Source organism: Pelophylax lessonae (genome assembly GCF_965119305.1).
Source record: "Pelophylax lessonae genome assembly, chromosome: 10".
In the NCBI taxonomy this organism is placed as follows: Eukaryota; Metazoa; Chordata; class Amphibia; order Anura; family Ranidae; genus Pelophylax; species Pelophylax lessonae.
The window spans coordinates 86,176,751-86,195,723 of record NC_138777.1 but is presented as its reverse complement, the minus strand read 5'-3'; the positions used below and the strand labels follow the sequence as shown (position 1 = coordinate 86,195,723).

The window sequence follows — 18,973 nt, the reverse complement described above, 5'->3', positions numbered from 1 at the left end:
CAATTTCAAATTTGTATGGAATTCTTACCAGCAGCCCCCGTTCCTGCGCCCAGCAAGAGTAACTGTGAGGGGTTACGGTGTTCAGGCAGAACCAACAACCAAGGCCCAATTTTTCTGCACCTGTATGACAAGTTCATGCGATTTCAATTTTGTATCTAATTTCTAATGGCAGGGCTTGTCCTTGTGCCAAGCAAGAGTAACTGCGAGGAGTTACGGTGTTGAGGCACCACCAACAACCAAGGCCCAATTTTTCTGCACCTGTATGACAAGTACATGGGTTTTGAAATTTGTTTGTGTATTTGTATATGACATTTTTTGCTTTAGAAATGTCAGTATTGCTGCAGCAGGCTACATACATCATAGAGACGCACTACTTTACAGGCACATTCAGGGAACCCCCCAGGCACGATATTTGAAGGAATTTTTCATTTTTATAGTTTCACTTTAAGCCTCATTAAAATCAGTAAATCAGTGCTCCTTTAAAAACGATCGTTCGGCTCATCACTAATCAGCACAGGGACAAGGGCTTCTTCCCCACAACCCTGGGTGGGGGTCTGCGAGCAGGGAGCCCTCAGATCATAGCCCCCCCCTATGTGAATGAGTATAGAGTCAATCAGAGTGCCCACGACTAAGACTACCACCGTCTGCCTGCTCGGCCATGACAGTTCTCAAATAGGCAAGGGGTGGGCCACCTGGTGACATCACCTGATAGCACCGCCCCCTTGTGACATCACAAACCCAGCATGTACTGGTCGGTGACGTTACATGGAGGCGGTATCACCAGGTGGCTCTGCCCCTTACCTTTTTAACCACCTCAATATTGGGCACTTTCACCCCCTTCCTACCAAGGCCAATTTTCAGCTTTTAGTGCTGTCGCACTTTGAAGAAAAATTATTCATGAAACACTGTACCCAAATGACATTTTTATCATTTTTTCACACAAATAGAGCTTTCTTTTGGTGGTATTTATTCACACACTAATGGGTTTTAATGTTTTTCAGCTGTAAAAACACTCTAACTCTAATAAAAGCTTAAAACCACTGAGAAAACGCCAATAAACTAGGCTATTCGGCGTTTAGCAACGTTTTTGAGCCATAAGCTTTTGTGGGAATATAGTTTTGCTAAAAATAAACAAAAAAAATGCTACAGCTGAAAAAAGCTAAAAAAACACTGAAAAACACTACTGCAAAAAAGCTGAGAAACGCCTTCCACAGCTACAGCTTTCTACTGACGTTTTGATAACATTGTCAAGGTCTTACCTTTCCTTCTGTTTGGCAGCCATCTTGAACATGTGCAGACTGCTGTCTCTTAAACTCTGTTTGCATCATCACTTGTCTGCTGCCTGGGCGTCGCTCAGTGATGATGTTGCACTCCTGACTATATATATATATATATATATATATATATATCACCTGATGGCTTGCAGTCCTAGCCTTTGTGTTTGTGCTCCAAGGTGCCTCACTGCTAGCAGTCTTCTGTTCTCCATGTTCCTCTGTGCATGACCTGACTTGGCTGACAACTTTCCTGGCAACCCCGCATTGGCAGACGATCCCACATCTGCAGACTACCCGCTACTGGACTCAACCTCGGCTTGGATGATTACCCGCTTCTGGACTTGACCCCAGCTGTTCCTGATTTCGTTCCTCACTCTTGCTGTGCATTTATTGTTGTTGCCCTAATAAACTGCTTTATTATACTTGCATCTTCGTGTGGTCTGGTTTTCTGGCACCCTGACAGTACACAAGGGCCATGAATCCTGACGATGGAGGTGCTCCTACGCTCCCCATGCTGGTTACCAGGCTCTATCAACAAGATCACCTTTTGGGTCACTCCACTAAGGCTTTGCAGACGTTGCTTGAACACAGCACAGCACACCTTGCTCCTGGTGCTGCTAGGCCAGTGGTTCCTCCTGCTGCTGTTAATGTTGCCGCTCCTGCTCCAGCAACTGCAGCTGGAGTCACTGTTACCAGAGGGATGACTATTTCAGCCCTTCTCCTTCAGCGCTATGGTGGTGAAACCGGTCAGTATCGTGGCTTTCTAAACCAAGTGGGCATTTATTTTGAGATGGTTCCCCAGGCATTTCCCTCTGACGGGTCCAAGATGGGCTTCCTAATCTCGTTGCCCTCAAACATGGCCTTGGCCTGGGCAAATCCCTTATGGGAGAACGAGAATCCTGTGATACTCGATTACCCGAGTTTTTTTGCCTCCTTTCGTAGGGTATTCGATGTGCCTGCTCGCTCTGTCCCTGCTGCTAAGCTGCTCCTGTGCATTCAACAGGGTATACGAACCATTGCCGAGTATGCCATTGAATTTTGTACCCTGGAAGCAGAAGTGGGCTGGAATAATGAGGCTCTGGTGGCTGGTGGTCTCTCCAATTCTCCTGAAGGCAGAGATTGTGGCCAAGGATCTCTCTGACAAGCTCGAGGCTCTCGTTTCTTTTCTGATTTTGATTGATACCAGGCTCAGCGAGAGACCATCGTTTAAGGAGCGCCTGCTGAGGCCTCCTACCAGATTGGCTCCTACGTTTTCTTCCCCACCCATTCCTCCCTCACCTCCAAAGCCTATTGGGGATGATGCATCCGGCTGTGAACCCATGCAGCTGGGGTTCACTTGCCTTTCTGAGGCTGAGCAGGCCTTTAGGAGGAGGGAGGGTTGGTGCCTGTATTGCGGCCTTGTTGGGCATTTCCTTAAATCTTGTCCTACCCATCCGAGAAACTCTGGCACCTAGGGTCCTGTCGGGGGCAGATCTTAGGTGGAATTTCCTCATCCCTGATTTCCCGTAAAGATAAACCTCTAATTACAATTGTTCTCTCCTGGGCAGTAGGTTCAGTGGTTACTCAGGCATTGGTAGACACCGTTGCTGGCGGTTACTTTATTGACAGTACGTTTGGTGCTGCGAATTCTATACCCTTGCAGCCCCGTGTTTCTCCACTAGTCATCGAGTTGATTGATGGCAGACCCCTGCAACCGGCACAGGTTACCCATGAGACTGTTCCGGTTGACATGGTGATAGGAGCTGTTCACAGGGAGTCAACCTGTTTAAGGTTATATCATCCCCCACATTACTCTGTTGTTTTGTGGTTCCTTGGCTTCAGAAACACAATTCGACCTTTGATTGGCAGTTGGTCGAGATCCTCTCTTGGTTTGCACAGTGTGGCACTGTTTGCATCCATGGGCCTGTTAAGGCACTTTGTACCTCCTCAGATTCATTGTTGCCTACTGAATATCATGGGTATCAAGATGTATTTGACAAGGTGTGCGATTGTACTCTTCCTCCTCATTGTCTGTACGATTATGCCATAGAATTGCAACCTGGTGCTCTTCCCCCTCGTGACAGGTTTATCCTCTCTTGGTTGCGGAGAATAAGGCCATGAAGGAGTACATGGCAGATGCGCTTGCCCGGAGGGCAGATTCCCAAGTCCACTTCTCCAGCGTCTGCCGGATTTTTCTTTGTAAAGAAGAAGGGAGATGAGTTGAGACTTTGCATTGATTATAGGGGGCCTCAATCGTATAATGGTCAAGAATGTATACCCGATTCCATTGGTTACTTTATTGTTCGACTGCCTCAAGCAAGCAATGGTCTTTAACAAGCTTGACCTTAGGGCCGCGTATAACCTCGTAAGGATCAAGGAGGGCGATGAGTGGAAGACTGCATTTAATACCAGAACCGGTCTTTACGAATATCTAGTAATGCCCTTTGGCTTGTGCAATGCGCCCTGCTGTCTTCCAGGAGTTCATCAATGATGTATTTCGTGATATATTGTAACAATGCGTGTTAGTCTATTTGGATGACATCTTGATTTACTCAGACTCCCTTGAATCACACTACCTGGATGTCAGACGAGTGCTGCAACGGTTGCTCAAGAATGGGCTTTTTCTGTAAGCTTGAGAAATGTGAATTCTACCTGTCTCAGGTTGCCTTCTTGGGCTACATCATTTCTGCTGAAGGGTTCTTCATGGACCCTCAGAAAGTTTTGGTTGTTCTACAATGGCCTCGCCCTAGTGGTCTCTGTTCCATTTGGCATTTCCTTGGGTTTGTCAACTACTATCAGAAAATTATCAGGAACTATCTCAGATCTGGCTAAGAAGGGCAGCGATCCCCACAATTGGACGCCTGCTGCCATCTAGGCTTTCGAGGCACTCAAGTCTGCTTCGGCTCCCATTCTGTCTAATCCCAATCCTGGTTTGCCCTTTGTCCTAGATGAGGATGCGTCTGAGATGGGAGTAGGCGCCCTCCTGTCTCAGCGTCGGACACCTGATGGACCCTTTCTTCCTTGTGGGTTCTACTCCAGGAAGCTGTCTCCAGCTGAATGCAATTAGAAGATTGGAGACAGAGAGCTCTTGTCTTGTTTTAACTATGTGGTCTCCTATTTGTCCGGCTCCAAGAATGTTAAAGCTGATGCCTTGTCTCACCAGTATTCTGAGTTGTCCAGGGAGGACTCCGTGCCGACACCGGTCATACCTTCGGATCATATCCTTGCTGCCATCGACATCAACTTAACCTCTCCTCTTGGAGAACAGATCTTGGCTGCCCAACCTGATGCTCCCACAGAGAGACTTGCTGGCAAATGTTTTGTACCTGAGGGGTTGCGCATCAGACTGTTGCATACGTACCACAATTCCAAGACTGCCGGTCATCCTGGTAAGAACCAGTTGTCCTGGGCTATTTCTCGTCCGTCCTGGTGGCCATCTCTCTGCACTGATGTTGCTGCGTATGTGGCTGCTTGTTCGGTCTGTGCCCAGAACAAATCTCTGCGGCACCTTACCTTGTGCCTACTGCATCCCATTCCCAATGGGGAGCGTCCCTGGTCTCACCTGGCCAAGGACGTTATTGTGAAACTTCCCGCGTCTCGAGGTTACACGGTTATCCTCATGGTTGTCGGTTCTCCAAAATGTGCCACTATGTTCTGTTTAAGCGGCTGCCTACTGCTCAGGATCTTGCCTCTGTGTTTGCCAGAGAGGTTTTCCGCTTACATGGGTTGCCTAAGGAGATTGTCTCGGACTGTGGGAGCCAGTTTGTCTCCAGGTTATGGCGCACCTTTTGCTCCCAGTTGAGTGTTTGACTCTCGTTCTCCTTGGCCTCCCGCCTGCAGTCCAATGGTGCCGCTGAACATTCCAACCAAGCTCTGGAGCTATTTCTTCTGCTATGTTTCTTACCATCAGGACAATTGGGTTGATCTGCTACCCTGGGCAGAGTTTGCCAGGAACTCTGCCAACAACTCTTCTTCCGGAATGTCTCTATTCATGGCCAATTATGAGTCCTAAACATATTATCCAACTATTAAATGGTCTAACAATAGATCAAGGACAGTACATATTAGCCACAGCAGATGTCCACTCGTTATACACAATTATAGGACACCAAGATGCAATAGTAGCAACCAAATGGGCTTTAAAAAACTTAAGTGATATTACTAGGAAACCACGTGCCTACCTAATGGAAAGCTTTGAATATAGTTTGATACATACCTATTTCTGGCATGATGAAGTATACTATAAACAGATCAAAGGGATAGCCATGGGAGACGTTTTGTACCCAGTGTGGCTAATATTTTCATTGCTGAGTGGGAAGAGAACAAAATTTATAAGACTAGACCTAAACAACTCATAATGTATAAGAGATATTTATTGATGACGTGATTATTGTTTGGAAAGGAAACGAAGAATCGCTCCTAGGGTTTTTAAATAGCCTCAACCTACAGGAATCAGTTGGCTTATTCATTTTTATATTTTTGTATGTTTGTTTTTAGAGGCTTCAAATGTTTTTAGTGTAGACTATAAATATTTTAGCAATGAATTGTTTAATGTATTTTAACATCCTTATGATTACTCCTAAGTTGTAATGTTGTTTGCATTATTCAATAGAGATTTAATGGCTCTTATAATCAATTATGTGTCACTGTTGATGTCCATTCCCTTAGCCATATTGCAGCTGTCAGCTGCTTGGTTCTTCTAAATGGCTGTGATTTATACTGCGCACACGCACTTCTGAAATGTTCCCGGCGCTAACTGCGCATGCGTGGTAGTACGCTGACCCCCAATCCAGGAAGTTGAAAGTGCGGGGAAAATATCAGCTACTGCGCGGGATAGACTCTTTGGCTTACCATACAACTTATACCTGTACTTAGGGCCTCACTGGCCCAACCTATATTTTTACTCTATTCGGAAAATAATGTTTCTAATTAAAGGATTGTACTGAGCATGCGCAGACCTCCCTAACAGATGGGGGTTACCACGTATGCGTGGTGAGACCATTTCCTGGCGTGATTAAAGTTTCAATTCATTACATAAAGCCCCCACATACACCGCTCGGTTTCTTCCTCCAGTTAAAGCTCTGATGGATATAGCGTAACGCGTAGAGGTACCAAGCAGTGGGCAGCTTTGACATTTCTGATGCAATTTGCAATTGTGATTGTTAAAGCTGTTTTTTAATTTATTAAATGTGAGTTTAATATTTGAAGTTGGGATCTGTTTCTATGCCTCTTAAACGTGTTGATACTGCATTGGAGATTGTCTTCTTTATTTTCACATGTGCTAACCTTATTGGAGTAACACCAAGTACAGTGGAGTGACCTACTGAACGGACAGAAATATTCTATCTTCCTTCAAACTGCTTTAGACCACTAGTGTGTTAATTGTGGAGGTGAGCAAACACTTCACCTGGTGATAGCAGCACACTATTCAAGGAGTGGACACACATGGAATCATTCACTGGCTGCATTTTTGATAGAGACTCTTTTGGACTTTATTTATTGCACATTGGCACTTTTGGAGTGGTTATTTATTTGTTTTTTTCACTTTGGATTTATTTATTTTTTTGCCTTGTTTGCACTTGATTTAATCAGAGGCGTAGTCTCTGCACTATATTGCACTTTAATAGATACTTCCCTTATATGGCACAACAATTTTATGTATGGTACATAATGTATGTTTTTTTACACTGCCTTTTTTACATATTCGTTTTTACCACATTTATTTATTCATTTATATGTGGGAACACATGTGAGTGGTAGCAGCAGCTTTTATTGAATTTATCACGGTTTGGTTTTTTCAAGGGTTGCGCACAATTATATTTGATTTTATTAACATTTCCAATTTGCCCTAGCTCACACCAGTGTGTTTAGTTCCGTTGCTTAAGAAAAAAAAAAAAAGTACAGAAGCATGCAATTTCTTGCACCAAAAAGCAAGTAAATGTGTGAAAACGCACTGGCAACACATTTTTCAAGTGAAAAAAACAGGAAGAAATACTCTGGAACGCAATACAAACACACTACAAAAAGCTGGGTTCACACGTATGTGAATTGGATGGGGGTTTCCCCTGCATCCAAATTGCATGACAGAAGATTGTGACTGGCTCTCAATGGAGTCGGTTCAAACATCTCTGTTGCTGATGTGAAGCAGATTGCACAGGGGTACTGTGCATCTTTGGTTCTGTTTCAGGTACGAATTCAGGAAAATACTTGGGCTTGATTCATCCCTAAAATGGAGAACAGGGATGCACCGGACCCCTGCTGTGAGCCGAATCCACATTAGGTGTCAATCACCCAGCCTAAGGGTCCTTTCACACGGTCAGCTACGTTTTTTTGTTCCGTTGAGTGACTTTTTTTTAAACAGACACGGATGACACTTTTGTAGGGTCCGTTCCGTATGTCCATTTTTCATCCATCTGTTTGCGGATGAAAAATGGACATAATGCATGTCTATGGGATTGCGGACGTTAGCGGATGACACCGCTGAAATCCGTTTTTGCGTCCGTTCCGTTTTTTTAAACGGAAGAAAAATGGGGTTCTCTTCCGTCTCTAAGAACTGAACGGAATGGATGCAAAATGGATTTCAGCGGATGGTCATCCGCTAACGTCCGCAATCCCATAGACATACATTATGTCCATTTTTCATCCGCAAACGGATGGGAGGAAAAACGGACATACGGACCACCCGTGTGAAAGGACACGAAGGGTTCGTTTGCACCATAATCCTCACGTTCTTTGTGAAGTTTTGCATGCATGGTACATGCATTAGTAATGCATTTTTGTCACGTTTGCAGTGCACTTTTAGGCATTTTTTAGGATTTGTTTTTAATGGAGTTGCATTTACATGCATTTGTGATGCAATCATGTCCATTTAAATGCATTTATGTGCATTCCAGTACGTTTATGTGTGGGAAAAAGTGCATCATGCTGTACTAGTTGTAGATGAAAGCACCACAATGTTATAAACTAGGCTTATTGAAATACATTCATTTTTTTTTTTTTTTTGCATTTATGTTTGACTGCATCCATTGTAGACAAGCTCTAAAACCACGTGTATACACAGCTGTGGAAATGCACAGCTAAATGCAGGGATTGTAGTGTGAGCTAGCCCTACATTTTTTTTAATGGTATTTATTTGTATGCTGATTGTGTAGTTCTAGCAACATGGTGCTCAGCACAAATCTGAAAGCACAAAAGCATAGAGATCCAGCAGTCCTGCTGAGTTGTGAATGTGAGAAGGGAGGGGGCAGGGGGGAGGAGGCTGACTTCTTGCTTATTTAAAAAAAAAAAAAGGTTCGGCCCCTTCATCGTCACTGAAGCCTCATGTAACCAGGAAGTTTAAAAAAGTGGATCAACTGCAACACAGGACTGCAACACTGTCACCCCAACCATTTGCTATATCTTTTCTACATTTTACAGTACAAAAGTGTTACTATAATCATGATTGTTTTCCAGGAAGTGATATTGCCTCTTCTTCGAGAACAAAGGAATCCGTAACTGAACCAAACTGACCACAAGCTCCTGCCATCTTTCTGTAAGTGATACAATAACTGCCAGTATCTGCTTTCTAAGCTTTTTTAAGAATATATTTGTTTTGACAGTTCTATGTTTATTGTAGTTTAGATGCTCAACTATCAGTCTTGTGTAGTTTCTGGTTCATTAATGTTTCTAAAGCTGGCTACACAATACGCAATGCTTGCAAGCAATGCCTTTGTTAGTTTGATTGTGTGTATGTAAATATGACATAATTACAGTGTCAGCAAAGGATCAGTAACAATAAATTTGCATTCACAGCCTATTGTTCCGGTAATGTGCGTAGAAATGCACATTTCTGCTCAGTGTTCCCGGAAACACGTCAAAAAAAGTGTTCATCATGCTCGCGGTTCCATTATTTCCTAATGGCGACCCAAATGTGGGTAGCAGTTACACGACAAAACACAGGAGGCTTACTGATAAATAAACATACAGGAGCTACTTTGGCATGTGTAAGACAGCCCATTCAAGTGAAGTGGCTGTCCTATGCTGCTGCTGCATGACAATTGTGCAAAAAATGTGAAAAAAGTACAGCTTAGATATGAATGGGGCTTTAGTATTAAGAAACGGATTATAAAAGCCTAACACAGGATCAGTCAAATCAGGATAGGGCCTCATGTAGGAGTAAAAGGTTTTAAGAGGAGTGGCAAGAAAAAAAGCTGTTTAAAACATGCCTAAAGCCACACATTTCACACATGTTTTGGCGCATCAAGCGTTTGAGCATTAATGTATTCCATTGGCTAGAATATTACGGTAATTTAATTATGGCCACTAAAATTAATCAAGTCTCAAGCGCTAAACGCGTATAGCTTTTAAACACATTTAGATGCGTTTATGTTTGTCAAGTTTTTTTCTGTTAAAATGAGTACAATGAACCTGCTTCCTGTACACAATCGTATATAGTTTATTAATATTCTGGAAAGTTATTACTTTTCTGCCAGGTGTTTGAGCCCAGGTATTTGAAGTTCATGCTTTCTGCAGATTGGAGAGCTTTGGCTCAGCAGGGGCATGTCCAATTTCTGCAGAGAGACCACTGCATACAGAGGAAGGGTCCCTCTTTGTATCCTAAAGCAGAACCTAACCCATCAATTTAATGTTTAAAAAACAGTTATATTCCTGGCATGCCGGGATTGCTAACTGGATCATTTGCTTGTGCTCTTAAAGAAGTTGTAAAGTTTCAAGGTTTTTCATCATCTCGGTTGCAGCTGTCACCCATACCCCCCCTGTTATTCTTACCTGAACCTGAACGTTCCAGCGACAAGCACAAGCCCAGTGGCTTCAGCTGCTGTCTCAGAACCTCATTGGATAGATTGATAGCAGCAGGAGCCATTGGTTCCCACTGCTATTGATCAAATCCAGTGACAAGGGAGCGGGGGGGGGGGGCGAGTCCTGCTGTCTGTGTCAATGGATGCAGCAGCGGGACTCATAAGCACGCCCGCACGGGTGCCCCCATGGAAAGCGGCTCTTGATGGGGCACCCAATGAAGATAAAGGAGCGAGGAGTGCTGTTGGTGCACCCCCGAAAAGAGGATCGGGGCTGCTCTGTGCAAAACCCTTGCACAGAGCAGGTAAATATAACATGTTTGCTATGTAAAAAAAAAACAAAAAAAAAACCTTTACAATCACTTTAACCAAACTGTCAAGCCATCAAATGGCTGATCTCATAACTGATCTCATATGCAGCACCATGGCAGCTGTAGATCAAACAGAGGCTGAAAAGGCTGTCAAGATGACCGCTTCCTTGGCTGAAAAGGATAGGAGTGTTTCGTTCTGCTTTAATGACAAGGGCAGGCTGTTCTAAAGGTGTTTGTAAGGCAAAATTTAAAGCAGAAATAAACCTTCCTATCCTTTTCAGCCAAAGAAGCTGCCATCATGGCCTCTGTTTGATCTGTAACTGCTGTGTTGCTGTATATGTGATCAGTTATGAGACCAGCAATTTGATGGTTTGACAGTTTGGTGGAGAGCACAAGCCAATGTGACAGCAATCCCGGCATGCCAGGAATATAACTGTTTTTTGAAACCGTTAAATCGATGGGTTTAATTCCATTTTAAGACTTTGCACACCATTGGTTTTGATGCACCTGGAATGTTTTTAACTGATTGAAACAAAATGTTCACTTGGGCTTTGAAACAGAACTAAAGGCATAGATACTCGCCTCCACTTCAACGATCCAACCTCAGTAAGGTCCATCCCCAGTGCTGGCTTCTTCAAGCTGCTGGGCATTTGGCTGTCTTGATATTGGCCAACACATAATGACTTAACTCAAGTTCATGCACAGGACTTCATTCATCTCATCACACGTAGGCACTGTGCTGAGAATGTACTTACCTGCACGCTTGTGCTTGTTCAGCTGGCTGTAAAGTGAAAGTGATCTAGGCAGCTGTATAGTCGCAGTGCAGGCGACGCGACCCCTCCATGGTTACCAGGTTCTTTCACTTTTACTGGAAGCCCAGGAACACATTAGAGGGCTTCAGGTTGGTGAGCGGGAGGAGACCAGGGAACATCGGTTCCTTGATCTCTGCACTGAATGAAGCCGGAAGCAACGATGATTAAAAAATGAATAAAAAGTATAAAAATAAAAAACTTAATTAAAACCCCCAAAATAATGAAACATAACCTTAGTTGCCCTGTGCACACCCACAGATGCAAACACAAGCACAGGATGCACATGCTTATGTAAACCATGATGGCACCACATGGGTGAGAGCAATAGTTCTTACGCCATAGCTGAAAGTTAACTCTAAATTTATTGGTAAGTAAAGGCTTTTAAAAGCATCATCTATGGAGATTTTTATGTACCATAGTGTTTTTTGTGATATCATTGGCGCACACACTCACTTTTAAGACTTCACATGTTTGGTATCTGTTTACTTGACGCAACCCTGTCTTTTATATTTTACCAAAAATGGAGTATTACATTTGTGTGTGTATGCACTAAAATTAATTTTATTCTCTTTCCATATTATCTATTCCATAAAACATATGTTTGATAAACAGTTGCAAAAATATGGTGCAATATAAAAAATTGCAGGGCCTCTGCTTTTAGAAAGTATAACATTTTCTGGGGGTTTTAGCAATTTTATGGCCAAAAATGCAGATTTTTACATGTGCGCAAAAAAAATTAAAATAAAAAGATTGCTTAAAAGCAGAAGTGCCCAATGTATTGTAATAGAGAATTCTCAATGATTGGTGTGAAGTGTATCTGTCACTTTTTATGCAGTCATATTGTATTTTGTACGTTGTACAAACTGGTATAGTTTAGATTTCAGTGCATTAACTACTGCTATAATTTTTTTTCACATTTCCATCTAATCATCCTCTTTTTTTTTTTTTCTCTCCTAGTGCAACCAACAACTTCTGTGTACTGGGCGAGCTGTGACATGCCCGTGTTGTCGCACATAGACAATGAGAGATGGAGCATCTTCTGGACCCCCAGAGGGAGGGAAATGGCACAGAGGAACCAGCCTCTCCTATTCTGCATATTGCAGGCAACAGGCTTATCCTGGATGTTTACCTGGATGGCTGCAAGAGGTTCCTGCAGGTGACAGAGGGACAGAAAAGTGCTCTGGAGGAAGTGGAATTTCTTGCATTGAGCAGCCATGATGAAATGATAACATCAGCAGTGACAGCTCTGCCTATGTTCAGTAGGCTTAGATCCTTGACATTGAAAGGTACGGAAATTAAAATTGACAATTATATTTGCATGTTGTTTTCTCTTTGTTTTCAGATATGTAATAGAAATTGTACTTTTACAGACTGTAAACTTTTTATTACATGCATGGCCACACAGCTTAGCAGGACAAAACACACGTGTGCAATGTACTTATCAAAACGGTGTGTTGTTCTTTGGTTCTCCTTTTAAATGAACTATGCCGCAATAATTTACAATAAAGAATGTTACTGCTACTGCTATATAGATAATATGATTAATGTATCTGCATAGATCTATTTACCCCTAAATTATTGCAATGTAATATATCGATTGACTTCAGTACAACAAGCCTGTCTGGCTTTTTTCGTGCGATCACTGCCATCGGCTATAGCCAGCAGCAGTGATCTCTGTATTCTAATGGAGTGGAAACATTCTGCTGTCGGAATACAATAGCATGAGGGATTCCCCCTTGAACACTGACTGTGTTGATGAGAAAATCGTGCGATTCTCCTACCTTCAACCCATGTTGAAGGAAAGAAAATTGCATAATATATGGCCAGTTTTAGTCAGAGGTTGTCCATAGAAGGTCAGAGAAATTTGATCTGTCTCAATGGCGTCACCCCCCAAAATTGAGCAACCCCTAATTTTTTATTTTTTTTACCCCATCACTTTCCAGAGGTTGTGACATTAGACATTGAGCTGTTTTACCAGTTATAACATTGTAGTTCATAAACGACAGTCCTTTTACAGGGTTACCAGGAGATATTCTTTAATATTATATATGGTATATGATAACCATATATCTGTATATTGCTTAGTTCATGTTATGTTTGCGCCTGCTGCGCAGTAACTTTTGACTAAAAGTCCTGCATTTTATATGATTTGCTAGATGCACATTTTGGAGTGTACAGTATATGCAGATTGAAATGTTGTGCAACATGGGAGTTAAAAATAAATAATAATAATAATAATAAAATTACCCTAAAAAAAAAAAAAAAAGATGAAACCACTTTTATAAAGATGAATATTAACTTTGATTCTTTTGACATATCAGTGATTAGATAGTTATATATCAGTTAAACAATTAAAATTAGTTCATCCAAGGGTCTGATTGTTCACAAATGATTGGATTGAATGCAACTGGCTCAGCATCGTTTGACAAGGACAAATAAAAAAATGTACTCTCTTCTAAAAAATAAAAAAAATTACTAACACTGCTGCCACATAAACAGTACAAGCTGAAAAATATTGCAAATGTAATATAGACTTTACTAAATAACTGCCCTCGCTCATTGCAGTTTGATTGTACAATCCATGTAAAGTGTTTAACATTACGAACAAGTGTATAGTATAGAGGCCGACATAAACAATGTGTACAGTATTAGTGTATGTTCAGTCCCTTAGTTATTAGTAAATCTAATGAAGATTTTATTATCATTTGACAGTTATACTTCTTTTATATAGTAGTCACATCCGAAGTCTTTTGAATTTCATAGGTGGACAAATGTTGGATGAAAATTTAAGACGTCAGAATGGTTTGCTATCCACCTTACCTCCAGACATCAGCCAGCTTTCCTTGCTGCAGCACCTGGATCTCAGCTTCAACACCTTTACCGAATTACCGCTATGTGTCACTGCCCTTCCTAGTCTGTCCACTCTGCATCTTGGCTACAACCAGCTTAGGAAGCTCCCAGATGATATTTGTGAGCTGAAAAGATTGACTTCCCTCGTAGCTATGTTCAACCAGCTAACTCATCTTCCTGCATCCATAGGAGAACTTATCAATATGGAAAAATTGGACCTTTCTAAAAACAAGCTAGTATCTTTGCCAGATGAGATTGGAAACCTGGAGAAGTGTATCATACTGGATTTATCTGAGAACAATATCAAAAGTCTTCCAGAAACTCTATGTAAGTCTTAACGGCTGAGTTTTGTCAATATTGAAAGCTGAAGTCCAGACAGATATAAAGAACATATATTACTGTAATGCAGTTCTGTATTCACTAATAAAAAATGAAGGCCAAGTTCACACTTTAAAAAAAATGCATGCTTTTAAAAACACACCACATGCATCCTCCAAGTTTTTTTTTTTTTTAATGATGGGGAAGGTTTTTTTTTACTCCACTGATATTTGCTAAATGCTTGTAAAATGCATTGTAAATCCTCTGTAAGTGCTACAGGGGCATTTATGGAGCATCACTATACACTTTGAATGGAAGGAGTTAACAAGCTTCAACTCCTCCCAGACTTGACATCTAGCTTTATTTTTTGCCACGCAGTGACACTGCAAATGCTACATGTTTTTAAAATGTGAACATTTCTGTCCTTTATATTATCTATCGTGGGCTGCATTGCTAGGCATTCGGGGAGCAGCACAAATGTGCCCTGAATGCCTCTTTCTAATGCCAGTGTGAACAGGGCCTAAATATTTTATGTTAGAGTGATCTTAAAGTTTTGTTGACATATATACCTGTTCTGTGCAGTGGTTTTGTACAGAGCAGCCCAGATCCTCCTCTTCTCGGGTCCCTTGTCAGGCGCTCCTGGCCCCTTCCTCCTGCTGGGTGCCCCCACAGCAAACAGCTTGCTATGGGGATACCTGAGCCAAACCGCCGCTCTGTGTGTCCATTCAGACATTGAACCATGGCTCGGCCCACGCCCCCTCTCTCCTCATTGGCTCTCTGACAGCAGCAGGAGCTAATGGCCTCTGCTGCTGTCTTAGTCAATAGGGAGGGAGTTTTCCCGGACAGCCGATGCTCTCGTGCAACATTGCTAGATCGAGATGGGGCTGAGGGGAGTTGCTGCACAAAGAAAGTTTTTTTTTTTTTTGTTAATGCATAGAATGCATTAGGATAAAAACCTTCTGCCTTTAGAACCACTTGAGTTCAACCAGTGTAAGTAGCAGAATTTGATTGGTATCAGCCTCTTGCAATCAATATACAGCAACAATACAAGAAGTGGGAGGTACTAATAGGACATCCACCCAGGTGATAAACCGACAAAGACAGAGTGAATTCCCAGCCACCATATACTGCCTCTTACTGGACAAAAGTGGATCTGGAGCAGTGAGTGGTTAAGGACCACTGCAACCTTTCACAGAATCATACAGCTCCCAGCTCTTCCGCTTCAAGATGTTGTTGTACAATCCTATTCAGACTCCCATAGGTGCCGCATCTCACATGTATTGGGAGATATTAAACAAAAGGGACAGGCCCATAGTGCATTATCTTTAAACAACCTTTATTTGGGTATACACACAATTATGCACTCACCCATTTGATGTATAACAAGCACATATCACAGCAGATAGTAATCAGCCTGAGTCTGTCCCGCAGTGTTCCTTCCACAAACCAAAAAGATGGCCGTGCTTAGACTTCCGGGTGTGACGTAAGACGCTCGGCTAGCCCCTCCTGATGCATTTCGTCATTCTAACATTTGAGAACGTTAGAGATTGGGAGCTCCATGATGTGACACATTTTTTCCAGAAGATATAGGTTTCCCCCCGCATGATGGCCATCTAATGGAGTCTGGGTTTCAAATGCTCATCTCTTGTCAGTTTCCAGTACTTATATCCTAGATACGAATAATGTTTATTTTATTCCCCTAACTGAATGTTTATCAGATTATTTTGTGATAGCTATGTAGGACTTCTGTTTTGATGTTTTTTTCACTAAGTACTTGATAAACTGGATACTTATTAATAATGATAGCTTATTAACCACTTAAACCCTGCTCACATTGCTGCTACTGCGGCAATGTGGCACGATCCCGTCCAGCGACGTAGACCTACTTCGCTGGACTCCGACCCTTGTGGGCGGCGCTCGCGCGCCGCCGGAGGCTCGCTCCCACTGTGTTCAGTCACAGCGGGAGTCGGGCCAGGGGAGGAGCAGCGGCGATTGCCGCTGCTCTGCCCCGATCGTCGGGGAATCGAGTGAGGAGATCCGCCCGCCTGTGTAAACAGAGCGGGCGGATCTCCATAGTGACAGGGACTGACAGATCGGAGTGTTCAGCATAGCTGGACATCCGATCTGTCCTTCTGTCACTCAGTCACCTCCCCCCCCACACGTCAGTAAGCACCAGGCATACATTAACCCCTCCCTCTCCAATAAAATTAACCCCTTCCCTGCCAGTGTCATTTTTACAGTAACAGTGCATATTTATAGCACTGATTACTGCAGTAATGTCACTGGTACCCCCAAAAGTGTCAAAAATGTCAGTCAAGGGTCCGATCTGTCCGCCGCAATGTCGCAGTCCCGCAAAAAAAATCGCAGATCACCGCCATTACGCGTTAAAAAAAAAAACACCAAAAATGACAGAAATCTTTCCCTTAGTTAGTAAACGCAATAACTTTTGCGCAAACCAATCAAAATACGCTTATTGCGATTTTTTTTTTACCAAACATAGGTAGCAGAAAACAAATTGGCCAAAAATTAAAAAAAAATTTTGATTTTTACATTTTTTGGGGGGGAATTTCACATAAAAAAATGTGAAAAATATTGTTATTTTTTCAAAATAAACGCTCTTTTTTGTTTATAGCGCAAAAAAATCGCACAGGTGATCAAATACCACCAAAAGAAAGCTCTGTTTGTGGGGAAAAAAAGGACGTAAATTTTGTTTAGGTACAGCGTCGCATGACCGCGTAATTGTCAGTTAAAGTCGCACAGCGCCGAATCGCAAAAAGTGGCCTGGACGGAAGACAGCAAAATCCTCCGGTGGTAAAGTGGTTAATAATATTGATAGCTGCTTATAGTGCTTAAAACCATAATTCAGTATCTATGAAGTTTGGGTAGAAAAAGAACAAAAAGAGACTCTTGTTTTCTTCCTAGGTAATCTGATGTCCTTGAAACAGCTTTACCTCTTCAGTAATGATCTTGTCTCTGTACCAGTGGGTCTGGCCAGTCTGCCTCATCTCACTCATCTGCATCTCCAGAACAATAAACTGCGCTCTGTACCCATCGAGATCACGCTGTGTTCCTGTGTACGGCTAGAGGGTAATCCAATAGGGGAGCCTGAGCCCTCCTCTCCCACGGAAGGTAAATGATTATGTTTGGATTTATCATCTTCATCAGTCCACTTCACCTAGTTGAAATCATAGAAATAATAGGTTAAACAAGGCAACCTAGGATTTCTTAGCTATTTGTGTTGCTCCAGATAATTTTTGAGATCTTTAAGGCTGCATTCACACTTGAGCATAGCGTTTTACCGCGTTTTTTATCGCGATTTTTACAGCGATTTTACCGCGATTTCCAGGCGTATTGTTCATGCGTTTTTGGAGGCAGGCATTGACATCTATCAAAAACGCTGGTAATAAGCCCAAAAAGAAGCTCATGTACTTTTTTCAGCTACATGCATTTTGCAAAATGCTCAGATGTGAACAGGGGCCATTTAGATGAATGGGGTTTTACTTGTTGGGCGTTTTGGAATGTTTTTTTTTTTGAGCGTTTTTGTAGCTGAAAAACACTCAAAAACGCCCAGGTGTGAATGGAGCCTTAAGGCTATCTGGGATATATAATCTTTCCCATGTGTTCTGGGCGTACCTTTTCTGCTTGCACAGACCACCTCATGAAGGTTCTTTCAATTTAATGGAGAAAAGATAAGCTCCAAGGTCCTTCCTGAACAACGAAACTCTCACAATGAACTCCAGGAAATCCTCTTCATGAAAGATTTACCTTTTCAATTTCAAACAGAAAAGGGTTTCTGTGGGAACTAATGTACTATGTTTAAGGTTTACATAGCTCTACAAATCACTAAGATACTGATTAGTCCAAAATTCAGCATTATAAATATGTAAAACATTATTTTTTTGCATCTTACCCCATGCAAAGTGACAATGCAGACAGTGACACTGGCCTGCTTTACAATCTGTGCATGCACTGACCACTAATTATTGTGGTTGTTTGGATTTTTCGGTGGAATCTATTTGCACATTCAGGATGTGGGCAGGTCTCAGCAGGTACATAAAGAATTACAGCTGTATATTTACACATATTTATAGCAAAGATATGCATATGTATTTTCCACTCTTAGCGGAGTCCAGGGTTCTTGAGAATGAAATAACACTAGCTACAAAGGCTTAGCAGAGCATCTTGTTACCATTGGTTTTGTAAGGAAAAGCATAACCGTTCTTTTAAAAAATCACCTCAGTAATGGTATGTGATGGCATGAAAAGCTGACACACACATTTTCTTTGTGTTTTTTGTTGCAAACTTTTTTTGTGTTTTGGGGAGAGTATGCATAGGTTGAAACACCTTCAATTTTTTTTTCTGCTGTCTTTGTCCCCGCTGGGGAGATTTATACTCTCTATTTGTCCTGGTGGCCATTTTCAAAATTCAAAATGTTGTGTTGTCACAAAAACAGGAATAGAGGGGAAGTTTGTCAATGGAGATACTTTTGATGACATTTGTCACCAGTGGGTGGGCTTTAATGCCCAGCTGCCACAGATAAATGCATCCATGGGGCTCCACTATTGTGTGCTGAAAGCATACTCACTTCACGTTTCCAAAACACTGACTGAGCTGTCATGGACAGTTCCTAATCAACA

The 18,973-nt window shown here is 42.2% G+C and overlaps 1 protein-coding gene across 1 annotated transcript in view; it reads left to right on the top strand.

The window, feature by feature from the left end:
• The first annotated feature begins 12,131 nt into the window (after positions 1–12,131).
• Positions 12,132–18,973, top strand: part of PIDD1 (p53-induced death domain protein 1) — a 77,273-nt gene continuing 70,431 nt past the window's right edge. Inside the window, exons 1-3 of the mRNA XM_082269851.1 lie at positions 12,132–12,454; positions 13,932–14,345; positions 17,259–17,465. Coding sequence (XP_082125977.1) covers positions 12,196–12,454; positions 13,932–14,345; positions 17,259–17,465 — 880 coding nt within the window. The 5' untranslated portion in view covers positions 12,132–12,195. The remainder of the gene's footprint in view (positions 12,455–13,931; positions 14,346–17,258; positions 17,466–18,973) is intronic.